The following is a 13,322-nucleotide window of genomic DNA, read 5'->3' as shown; positions in this document are numbered from 1 at the left end:
GGAAGGGAGATAACTCCGTGTAATAAATTTTGCGACTGACCGAAATGATTCGTCATGCGTAGAACGAATGAAAGAGCTCATTCAAAGAAATAAATGGAAACTACATTATTATACTGGATTGGGCCAGTGTCTACACAATAAGTGGTTATGAATTATATATACTGTCTTGTTAATTTTAATTTAAAAAGTGTATGAATTTTATTCCGCTGTATGTGTACATGGAAATAGATCCATCATCCAGCATGGGTGGGTCCAGCGGTTTGTAAAGGATGTGTGCATGATTAGGGAAGAAGGTTTTAAGTTGTCTCTAAAACCAGTTAGCCTATACTGATGTTGTAGAGTATCCCTGATAAAAGTGATGCACACCATACCTTAGAAGTAACTACACATATCTATAGCAGTATTAACAGGTTATTTTCCATAAATTTTCTACTTTTCGATAACTAACTTCTAGATGCACATCAGAGAATCACAAGCATATCTTCTAGTGTCTGCCAGAGTGTGTTTAAATTAGTGCAACTTTTAGCTATAGTCCAGCAATATCGCAACAGGGGAGACCAGAAAAGAACTTCACACACTGTACACATGGGGAAAGTCTACAACACCGCCAGGTTAAAGAGTCATCATGAAAAAGCTGACGAAAGACTTATCAGGAAGTCAATAACGGTGCTTGTGTCCTTCAGTTTCACATGTGATGTATGGAAGGCTCCCTCTAAACGCCTCCCGTTCCGGCTATTCTGTATACTACGTTTGTAACCGCTGATCGATCGAGATACCGGAATCGGGTCAAGTGTACAGATTCATAGGCATAACGCTTCCCGTCAGACCATGCTAGAAGTATGTACACGTCAGCTTCGCCACGTCGGTATCACGTACAAATCACAGATGCATACCAGTCCCGTTACATAAATTATTAATCTCAACCCCTAAGACATGTTGAGTCTTCGCACACGTTTGTCTATGTATATCATGTATGTAAATATACTGACTAGCGACCAGTTATCGCCGCGTACCAGTTATCGCCAGTACCTAGCTGTAGCGCTTGCGCAGACTACCGCAGTATTTCACGTATTGACACATGAAAGCGATAGGCCGTGATAGTAAAATCACAGTATTTTGCATTGAAGACATTACAGATATTATTCCTCTCGGAAGACTAGACCCAAATACGTCAGAGGATGTCACATGACCATATTAGTGTGTTGACATGAAATTTAAAAAATAATGAGAACTGAATGAAAATCATTCTGGCTGCGTTGTGCATCTATGGCATTACTGTTCAGTCCATAAATAGTGCAGTTTTTAATTTGTCTAGACCAGGGATAATCTACAACAGGCTCTCTATACAGGTTCCCTGTCTAAACATACCTCAGTCACTCAATCACTAAACTCTCCGTTTTATAGGCTCGACAGATACCATACAGACCTATACTGAGAAAATGTAACTGTCAGTTTTCACTTTTGTCTTTACTTATCTCCGAGAGAAAACAAACAATACCAAAACTGCAAACAACTACTTAATAATCAACTTTGATAAGTTCAACCGCGGCGATATCGCCATATTCACGCTTTATTATATCAGCATCAGACAACATTCACAATGAGAGTATTTTTGTTCTGTAACAGTTTTTTCAAACAAAGTCCAGTTATGACATTTCTTCAATATGTCAAGGTTTGAAACAGAATAGTTTCATTACCAAATTTATGTCACATTTGGTGAATAACATGAAAATTCAGAAATGGCGATAACTGGTCTTGTTAGTGATAGCGAAGATCCAGATCGATGCCCCACATGGGTACAATATGTGAAGACCGCTTCTGGTGCCCCCGCCGTGATATTGGTGGAATATTGCTAAAATCGGCGTAAAACCATACTCACTCACTCACTCACTCACAGCCATGTTCTTTCCCGCTGAGCCAGTCTGCTATACCAGTTTCGGAATGAAGTATTATCTCACTCGAGTGAGGTATAGAACAGCCAATCACTAAATACATACTTATTTAATATATAGATCTAGCCGATACAAATGACGTACGTGTTGCCCTCAAACCCACAATGGTCTGAAGTCCACAATGAACATGAAGAGATGTACACGTAGGTACAGCTCGCTCGTCAAATGTTGTGTGTAAGATAGTAATGGTGACTGTTTTCGTTTTGTACTGTGAAACCCTGATAGCACGAAATACACGTAGGTACAGCTCGCTCGTCAAATGTTGTGTGTAAGATAGTAATGGTGACTGTTTTCGTTTTGTACTGTGAAACCCTGATAGCACGAAATGCCCATTCTTTCTTGGAACTGATAGACACGTGTACACAAGAGACGCGTTTGTTGTGTCCTTAAACCTACACAATGGTTAGAGGATATTGCGCCGTGTATATGGCGTCGGCACATAAGCTCCGCCCAACTCGTGTATATTTTTTTATTATTGTGTACTAAAGACCATTGAAGCTTTATGGATATAACATATGTTCACTCTCAGTACAGAATACGGAAGAGAAAAAGACCAATACTGGTCTTACCATTTGGGAGATATAGGTTGTAGTCACCAGACATCCCCATCCTTGTTACATCTAGGGATCCTTGTTACACCTAGGGACCCTTGTTACAACTAGGGAACCTTGTTGCACCTAGGGATCCTTGTTACAACTAGGGATCCTTGTTACACCTAGGGATCCTTGGTACAATTTGGGATCCTTGTTACAACTAGGGATCCTTGTTACACCTAGGGATCCTTGTTACAACTACGGATCCTTGTTACACCTAGGGATTCTTGTTACAACTACGGATCCTTGTTACAACTTGGGATCCTTGGTACAACCTGGGATCCTTGGTACAACTTGGGATCCTTGTTACAACTAGGGATCCTAGGTACAACTTGGGATCCTTGTTACAACTCTCTCAGCGAAAATCTCCCACTGAGTCTGCTTCAAATGATTCTCACGAGAGATGACAAACCAGAGTTCCTCGTTTGGGGTGAGTTGGATTCGAACCCAGTGTACGGAAGCTTTGGTCATACCTTTCCCCATTTCTCTACATCAACTTGCTCAAGAGAGACGAAAACTGAGCAGCCGTATGACTTCAGTGAGTCGTTGATTAACTGTAATCCGCAATCCACAACCATACGTACCTAACAACACTAACCTTGTTGGTTTGTTTGGTTTTCTTGTTTCCAGACAATCCAGTGATCAAAGGCATGTACATCGATCTACGCAACTGGGATGCGATCATTTTGTCAACCAAGTTAGTGAGTCTTGACTACCTGGTCCAATTTGTCGCGACAAGCAAGCGTTGCTGAAAACCAGCTCTAACCCGGATCTTCCTTGTTGGTTGAATAAGGGTATACGTTTCGCTGTGTCTCCACTATACCCTATACCCACTATACCCTATAGTGGAGACTCATGGGAACGTATACCCTGGAGATATCGCGGATGCGATGGTTGCAGCCACAGGGGCTTGTTTTGCTGAAAATAATATCGATATGTATATGGATATCAGTGTAGGCTTGTTGGACCCAGGACGTATTATTTTCAGCAATACAAGCCCCTGTGGTTGCAGCTGAAGGTCCTCTTGGCTTGGGTTCTCGCTTTCCTTTTGTTCCCTCTACACACTACCAATGGAATGAGCATCATGCATCACATTATTATGTCTGACACCGTCCCCGCATGGTGGTTGTCAGATTCAGATTGTTAATTTCCTCTTTGCCCTGTTCCTTTGATGTTTTGAGTTTGACATGGAAATTCGGTGTGCGGGGAAAACTGTCCTACATTTAAATAGGAAAAGGGTACTTCGGAAAAAGTCCAGTTTTGAAAAAGAATTTCTGACAAGAGAAAAGAAAGTAATTCATAACAAATAACAAACATTCTTCATATTATAACCCACAAATCTTCACATCAGTCTAGAAGTTTTAAGACCAGACTACATTACAATAGAACTGTATTAAATAGAGCACAAGCAGATAAATGTAGTCATTGTTGGCCGTTTCTATATTGCATCCAGGCAGTGAATAGTGAATATCTGCAGTTGCGGGACAGTCTTAAAAGTTTAATCAGCGACCCAAAGGGAGTGATGTCGATCAAACACCAAAAGCTCAAACAATTTGATTTTCTAAACACTTGAACTTCTCGGCACTTATTGCTTTCAATACATTCTCTCAATTATGTAAGTAACTTATGTCTTAGCTTAACAAGTTTTCAAGTTGGATGTTGACCCAGTCAATGCATATTGAGTTTTCATGAGAGCCAAGATTTCATCAAACTCAACATGTCATCAAAATCAAAATTACTTCAAGATTAAAAGTTGATCAAAGTCAGAATATTAATATACCCCAAACACTGATTTTTCATCATCTGAAGTTGTGTTTATTGACAACCTGCATTTATTTTCTCCCATGAAATTATAAAATTCTGGGTGGAAATTGCCCTCACTATTATGGTAAAAATAACTTGATGGTAATTGTCCTGAGAAGCTATTTTCCTGGGTGGTAATTGTGATAGGTGGCAGTTGTCCCAGTGGCAATTGTCTGGGTGATAATTGTCCTGCTCCCCTCTAACACAGACTTAGGAAAGTCGCTAAGTTCGAATTGTGTAAGCGAGTCAGGAAATTTTCACCCACCCTTTGCCTCTGCTCACCGGGTGTAATAATTGAGACACTTAACGTCCACGCTGTAACTAAATATTCGTGGACAACAGACACAAGACAGTTGTCTAATTTCAGAGATTCGGGTACGGTATTCTGTTTAAGATGCGGCTAGTGGTCAACGGGAGATAACTCAACCAAGCCATCACCAGCGTGGATAGTCCACTGCTCAGATTTGATTCGAAGAGTGGCTCAAAATATAGTGGCAATCATTAGTGTTCAGAATGTTGATTAACAAACCAGGCAAACCTCTCCAAGTGTGGACCCATGAAGATCCGGGGTAGAATACGTCTTTAGTAACCTCTGCTTGCCATAAACGCGTCTACGCTTGTCGTAAGGGGCGACTATCTGGAACGGGTGGTCAAGTTCACTTTCCACGAGTGGAATCCAATCAGAGGAGTGAATGATTTCACCATCTGGCTACCCCGCCTCCCCAATGTTGATTGAATCTTTAGGAGTTAAACCAGTGGTTGGTAGTAAAACGTGTGCTAAGATCACACATTTTATCTAAGCATTAGTACTCGAATTCAAACAAATGCTACCGGTTCCTTTCCCACTAGCAATATTCACCTGAGGAATAAATATTAAATGTTTGATTAAATCAGAGTATGAAATGCTAGATGTTGTTCACCCTGCAGCAAATGGGTACCCAGTGGGGTAAGTCATGTGACTAATAAACTTCTAGCACCTCACTGGCACCTTGGGTTATCTGGTGTGACAGTGTGCTGTACTTTGTTAGCACAATGAGCTTTCGCCTTGAGAATGGAGTTTAGAACATTTTAAACACATTTACTACTCATTATTTACCCACCAGTGGACCAAATGGTGTAACAACTTCAAGGGCATTCCACTGGTATCCCTTTTTCTTTCAAAAACAGTGATATCTAAATTAACTGTCACAAGGCATCAGTTAATGTGTGCAAATCCTTACATTACTTGACCATAGTTGTCTCACAATCCCTGAACATTATTTTTTCTTCTTCCTAAAACCGAGATCAAAGCAATTTTGAGCTTCAATTCTGAATCTCCAAGCCCACTACGCTCCTTTAATACCTGACGCATTTCTGTCAAAATGATACATTTTCAGATTCAAAAGTTCTTGACTTGGCCTTAGAAAATGCAGTCCAAAACCATCAGCAGTGTATGCATGTCTTAAAAACCCGGAGAATTACACATCCTGAACAGCACCATAATCACTATTAAAGAATTACTTACATTTATGGGGTTTTTGTTGGTTCCATTGATGGAAAACCTTCATTGACATTAATCCTTGCTTCATCTCAAGACTGTGAGGATAAATTCTGCATGTAATTATACAGATCTTCTCTGTGTCCACCTACTGCAGTATCTGCATCAACAGGACCTAGTTATGTTCCCTATATCTCTAGTAAGCAGCATCAAATACAAAAAAGGTAAACAGTGTGTCTGCTAAGATTTAACTCCATTAGACCATATAGTATGGGTGTGTTGAAAACAACCAATCCCTTTCCATTGATGCACAGCAAATTCGCTGATTCAGAGCACGAACTTTCAGCTGCTTGCAATCGCACCCATCACGGGATGAGGTCGTGTTGCTCTCAAACTCCCCAACAGAATTGTTTGACCTGATCAGATGGGAAATTAGCAAAGACAGATTACATCCCAGCAACCTCAGTTGGTTCCGTATCTTCAATGTAGTTATCAACAAACCCAAATTCATCACTTCCCATCAAGACTCTTTTAACACCTTCTTTGTTGGGTTCAGGCAAGCAAACAATTTGGAAGAGTGAAAAAACGCTTCAAGCCCAAACTAAGTGATCCATTTGCTTGGTCATGCATGTCTTCAATTGCCACCACCTGTACTGTCAGCAACAGGCCTAAGGTAATGAAATTAGTTACCACCAAAGGACTGCTGAATTATACTAAAACATCTTCTCAATGGATAAAAAGTTTCTGACAAGTCAGTCATGTGTAACCACTTAAAGGATATTTTGTCTCGATAATTTGTGCACACATCATGTTTTTGATTCTACTATGTAGGAGTAATGTTCAGAAATAAGACATTAAATTCCTTTCTGCGTATATTTCACAAATGTCTAAGTTCTGAAATGAGAAACAAATGTGGATAACTGGACAATGTCCATTTACAACTCTTGCTTTCAGACCAGGAAAAAAGGATGTAAAACACAAACATTATCCTTGATAATTGTTTATTAATAATATTCCTCACACACTCATGACATCAGTGAACAGTGTATAGTGTTAACCAGATGAGCTGACTGTTCAATAAAGTAGGTACTTAGAGCTGATGTGGATCGTGGTCACTTGTATTGGCAGAACTTGTAATGCAACTCAAAAAAAGATTCTTAGTGACTGATTCCTACTATTTCTGATATAACATTAGAACTATATGCAACAACACCCATAACCATTTGTATCATTAACTGTAGTCCTGACTTTTCATTGGGTCCAGTTTGAACCAGTAGCCACACTCGCAACGCTTGGCCTCTCCCTTGTGTAAAAACATCCAGTTTATGCTGATGTCATCTTCTTCACCTGAAGCAAAAAGTCAATCAATGAGTGAGTGAGTGAGTTTTGTTTTACGCTGCACTCAGCAATATTACAGCTATATGGCGACAATCTGTAAATATTCGAGTCTGGACCAGACGATCCAGTGATCAACAACATGAGCATCGATCTGCACAATTGGGAACCGATGACATGTCCCAACCAAGTCAGCAATCCTGACCACCCGATTGCGTTAGTCGCCTCTTACGACAAGCATAGTCACCTTTTATGGCAAGCATTGGTTGCTGAAGGCATATTCTACCTTCACGGGTCTCAATGAAATTGCAGCATCAGAGAAAGTTTAGTTTCACACCACTTATACTCAAAACTCTAGCAATATCCTGTCGTGACAACAGAAAAGGGCTTCACACAATGTGCCCAAGTGGAGAATCTAATCCAGGCCTTCAGCATGGCCAAGTGAACACCTTAACTAAGCTACCCCAACACCAGGGTGGTAAGTACAATCTTTTGATGTCTTTTGTTATGAGGAGGCTGGAACTGATCTAGAGATCTTCCTCCCAGCAGGTAAACACTATCTATTAAACACTTTAACATGTATGTCATCAGCGCACTAAAACTAAACATACTAACATTTATCAATGTACGGTGGACAACTTTAACCATGTGACCCTTCAAAAGTGTTTGGCAGCCTTTGTGTAGTAGTACCTTAAAATACTGGTCAATTTAAGCCTTAAAACACTGGGTGCCAAATACTGCCATCATTAAATGTTATGTTTCTATGAATGGACGAACTTGACTGTACACAAAATGTGTTTTTGCTGAAAAATTGTAATTTTCTTTCAAGTCCTTATTCTGCTCATATTAAGGGGAAAATATTTCATTTGATGCAAACACATTAATCAAAACATCAATGTGTGTTCTTGTTTATTTGAACAGTTATCACTGACATGCATATCCATTTGAGAATTTTAACTGTCGTTTGACTGACATGGAGACAAAAAACAGCTTTTGAATAAGTGAAGACGGAATCCTGTTATTAATTAAGATTCTCCAAATGATAGCTGAATTCTGTTAACACTGATGGATAATGTTTTGTCTTCTCTATTTGACAACATTCAGATGTACGTACATATGCATCCAACCAGCCGTTTCTCATACAAAGATGGAATTAAAGTTGGTTCTTCAAATGTTCCCTTAGCTCTGGACTTAACCTTCATCTCGAAAGGATCCTGAAACAAAGACAACCTTTTCTTACCTTTGTCATGAAGTAATAACTACTGCAATACAACAAATTACAATTTATCACATGCCTATCAATAATATGGACAGTTTTGCACATACAATACTGGACATGAGCATATGTCGATATTGACCACCTGGGCCCAAAGCTACGCATCAAGCATATATCAATCAGCACCAGGGCTGAAAATCGGTCAGCCATATTACCTGACAACTAAACTGGTATGTAAGGAATAGATGCAAACAGTCAAAACTTCAACTGAAGGAGCCTAGTTTTTTCCAGAGTTAAGTCCCTTGATAAGACATAAAAGTGAGTATAGTTTTACGCTGCACTCAGCAATATTACAGCTATATGGCGACGGTCTGTAAATAATCGAGTCTGGACCAGACAATCCAGTGACCAACAACACGAGCATCGATCTGTGCAATTGGGAACCGATGACGTGTCAAGCAAGTCAGCAAACCCGACCACCCAATCCCGTTAGTCGCCTCTTATGACAAGCTTTGTCACCTTTTATGGCAAGCATGGGCTGCTGAAGGTCTATTCAGACTTAGGTAGTCTTGGGCTGGTATGACTGACGAAAGGAAAACAATCTGTAACAGCTTCTTACTATTCACTATCAATGAACCATGTCTAAGGATTACTGCACTGTATACAAATGTGTGTTCCTGCGTGTTGGGTAAACATGTATAACAAGTTTTGTTACTACTGTAACGTTTAACCTAAATGTACATCCGAATTCATTCAATAATGAACTTTCAAAATTCGACTGCTGAAATGTCTGACATTGACAATACATTCGGACACTCTATTTCTCATGTTGTTATATATTCAAAATGGCAGCAACTGACCATGTAGGATAATATTTACTTTCATACTTTATGATATACACGAAGAGTAGTCATCAAATATCACAATATGTAGTGCAATAATTTTAAATCAGTTTGAAAGACAGATACTGCCAAACAGTCCAACAGCCTTCTAATCTCTACTATAGGTATAATAGAACAAAATTAAATTTAAACAATGCGTAGAACCATTTGCAGGCCAGTAGACTGAAAGGCTTGAGCACAGCAGGGCCTGATATTTCCCTGACAACATACCTCAACACCTGCCAGCTTGGCAAGCATCTCAAATCTCTCTGGGCCTACTGCATGACCAAGTCCATCTGGCATGGTGACTTTATCAGATGCTGAAACAATAAACACACGTCTATGAAACAAGGTAAGACAAAAGCATGTGGGAATGAAATCCCAATCCCCAACAACGATAACTGAGTGAGTGAGTGAGTTTAGTTTTACACCGCTTTTTAGCTTCACACATTGCACCCACGTGGGGAATTGAACCCGGGCCTTTGGCATGACAAGCCAACGCAGTAACCACTAGGCTACCCCACTGCCCCACAATGATTATTGCTCCACTTAAGTGTGTTATGCTGTATCACTTAGAAGAGAAACTGGGTCAAAACAGCGCAACTCTTGCCATGGAGAATACCTCAAGGTCACAATCAAATTGTGCAAAGTCAAGAGGCACAAAAACAGACCTGAATGTGCAGACCTTGACTCAAAAAAATGCCAGGAAGCCCACAGGGCTGATAACTGAAAATGATGCCGGCCTTTTTCACATTTAACCAGCCCTGCATTAAAAATAGGAAATTGAGGTATGGTGTTAAAATACAGCAATTAATGAATTACTTGTACAAAGTTGTAGTGAGGTAAACTCAAACATGCGCAAAAGCAAATTCAATAAAATCATAACTTGGTGGCCACTGTTGGTTTATATAGTGTCAATGCCATCTGAATCAGAACAGCAGAAAAGAACAACGTTATTCATTGGCTGAAGTATTTAGTGCTAGATAAATGGGTAGGTTGATCTGTGGAAGTTAGAGGTTAATTGATCATGAACTATACAGACATCATCTAGCTACCACAACTGAAAATTATTTTCAGAATATTTTCTGTAGTAAATGACATGCTCAAATATATACCCTTGGAAAACGCATTGGCCCACTATAAAATAAAGTTGTAAGCCCGCTATGTAACTAGCAAGCCGCAGGTCATCTGGCAGACACTTTTTCACACACTGCAGTTATACCTTAAATCAAGAGGGAATACGTATCGTACAATCCATTGATCAAATCCATGTATTTGATCTCAGCAGTATGTAATATGAAACCAAAGAAACTTTGCAGGTTCATCATGCTTATTCATTAGAGAATGGGCTCAAATGTCATTGTTCCTGACTGAAGATTCAAATAGACATTTATTTTACTGGGTATGTTTCAGTACCATCACTACCCCTTGGTATATATTGACCAGGAAACACGAGTGCCTCCATATATTAGCTGGGTATACAGTACTTGGTTTGCTGTAAGTAGTACCCATAACTTCCAGTGCTTGAAATTTGGCATCAAAGTAAAAGCGTATCTTTGAATAACATCTATATAAAACGTTACTCACATAGGAGTTCTTTCGTTTTGAAGATCAGCAAAGCCAAACAACTTGACCTCCTGTCCCATTAATTTCAATTACAATTGTAGTACACTTAGTATAGAAAATTGGGTCCCTAAACTACTATATGTAACATTTCTCGTTAACAATAAACACCAAAACATCAATCATAACAATATCGTGGTCTTTGACAGTAAAGACAAGAAAATTTCATGGGAGCATTTCTGTAGTCTGATCATGGTAATGCTATCTATTAAATGAAATTAAAACCCAGCTTCCACAGATGACTGGTTTGGAACCGCCTTCTTTGGAAAGCAAGCTGACAAAAAATGAAGGGGTTGCAAAATTAAACCATACAATGTTGACACTTGTGCATGTTTGCTTGAGGATGTCTGTTGTGCCAAAGGGCATGAAGTTTAAATGTTTAGGAAGTATCTATACCTTTACCGGGCGCACTTTTTCGGATGGATATACTCGCAGCAAAGTGAAGCCAACCCTAACCTTTACTCACTAACCCTAAGGATCTCAAAGGGGGTGCCCAAGCGCTAAGGATCTAGAAAGGGGGTGCCCAAGGGCTAAGGATACAGCACCGCGCTCATTAGCAAGTCCTCAGCAGTCCCCGGGTAGAGCGCCCGGTAAACTGCACTCTAGCCGTCTGATTTTCTAAGTGATGTTTTCTTTCTTCAAATAGGCCTTAGGAACGTTCTGTCTAATCTGCACTAGGCCCGTCCCAACCAGTAGTCTTATCAATGCTGTAACCTTCACGTGTCCTTTGTGAATACCAGCGAAAATACAGAAGTTTATAGCAAGACGTAATCTCAGCACGCTACAGCAACACCCGTTCACTTAGCACATAATCAACAACAATGCAAATCCTGTCAAGTGATTTGTTTTGACATGGTTAATGTTATGTTGACCAAATGAATGTAACCTGTCGCCATTCCTTGACAGACACTTTGCACGCCACACATGTAACATTGTGAGTTCGGCATTGCATCCATTAATACCCAAAATATCTCACTAACCAGTCTTTCCTTTTTGTTGGTCAAGAGCTGGACCGCCACCAGATGAGGCCCTGGCACTTGAAAAAAGCACAGATCGGCGAAATACTGCCGCCCCGGTTCTACACAGTGCCGACGCCATGTTGAATAGGGTGCACGAGAGTCAAATAACGTGAAATCTCGAGATAATGAAGCATGACAAGTTGGGATAATTGTTTTAATGACACATATACCCATATACACATAAATTGGTGACATGTAACCCCCTTTTTAAAGGAAAATGTAAATATAAAAAATATATAAATTATAGATATTCCAAGGGAAATAACTCTTTCAAAGTTACGTTGTGAGGTCAAGTTAGAGAGAAAGTTGACAACTCACGTTCGACCCTGTATTTAGCATTGAATGCTTTTTGTATGGCAAGGTTGTTCATATTTTCCGACTAGGCGTAAACAAAATCAGTATTTTGTATGACTATGTGGTATGTTTATGAATGCACGTACCATCGCCAGTCTGTCTAAAGTACTGACGGAAATAAAACATAACTGTTTTTTTTTTCAGAGACTATATATTTTATATTATTCTAAATGCCCTGCAAAGACTTTATATGGTTTCTGTTTCTTTTTAAGTATTTATGCAACCAAAAATTCAAACATAATTAAAACACAATCATCACTTATTCATGACATATGATGTACATTGCTGATTATGAAAAAAAACCCAAAACAAATAAACAAAATTATAAGTGTACAATCACAAATCAAAAGTGCAATATTTAGTACTTGGGTCTACTACGCTCGAAACGAACGACCCGGGATACCGAACCCAGTCAGATCCGTTGGGTGTGCACTCAGGTATAACGAAATATCTTTTACCGGCTGGCTTCTTTGACGATACACTTAGCCGGCTCCCCTTTTATGGCGTATAAGACCGATAGGTGTTAATTTCAAAGTGAATGTGGTCAACGATTGAAGTTGTACATTGCATATTGTCATTAATAGTCTCACAGATCACGTCACACCCGTTGAAGCGTACGTAATATAACTACTACAATACAAACAACAATTTCACGTTCCTTGATTATCTGAAAGAAGTGAGTGAGTGAGTTAGGTTTTACGCCACACATAGCAATATTCCAGCTATATGGCGGCGGTCTGTAAATCGATCAGCACAATTGGGAACCCATGACATGTGTCAACCAAGTCAGCGCCCCTGACCACCCGATCCCGGTAGTCGTCTCTTACGACAAGCATTGTCGCCTTTTATGGCAATCATGGGGTGCTGAAGGCCTATTCTACCCCGGGACCTTCACGGGTGTTATCTGAAAAAAGTTTTCTAAAATGATGATGAAGTGTTACTGACTCGACCTTTTTGTTACACTCTTTACTTGGTGTGACACTTTCCGCATATACCGTATCTCATCTAATAAGCAACCGGACGCTTATTTTCCTAAAGACCTTCCAAACCCGCTGCTTTGTTTCCACGG

General features: G+C 39.8%; 1 protein-coding gene across 1 annotated transcript; it reads right to left on the bottom strand.

The window, feature by feature from the left end:
- Nucleotides 1–6,809: 6,809 nt before the first annotated feature.
- LOC137290815 (cytochrome c oxidase subunit 5B, mitochondrial-like) lies at nucleotides 6,810–12,010 on the bottom strand. The gene is made up of 4 exons (XM_067821952.1): nucleotides 11,861–12,010; nucleotides 9,489–9,577; nucleotides 8,275–8,374; nucleotides 6,810–7,172 (listed from the first exon to the last, which is right to left on the bottom strand). Exons 1-4 carry the CDS (start codon nucleotides 11,976–11,978, stop codon nucleotides 7,057–7,059), a joined length of 423 nt encoding a protein of 140 aa, XP_067678053.1. The 5' UTR covers nucleotides 11,979–12,010; the 3' UTR covers nucleotides 6,810–7,056.
- Between the last annotated feature and the right edge of the window lie 1,312 nt (nucleotides 12,011–13,322).

This window comes from Haliotis asinina, chromosome 7 (genome assembly GCF_037392515.1).
Source record: "Haliotis asinina isolate JCU_RB_2024 chromosome 7, JCU_Hal_asi_v2, whole genome shotgun sequence".
NCBI lineage: Eukaryota > Metazoa > Mollusca > Gastropoda > Lepetellida > Haliotidae > Haliotis > Haliotis asinina.
The sequence above is the reverse complement of the archived record's forward strand: the minus strand, read 5'-3'. Positions and strand labels throughout refer to the sequence as shown.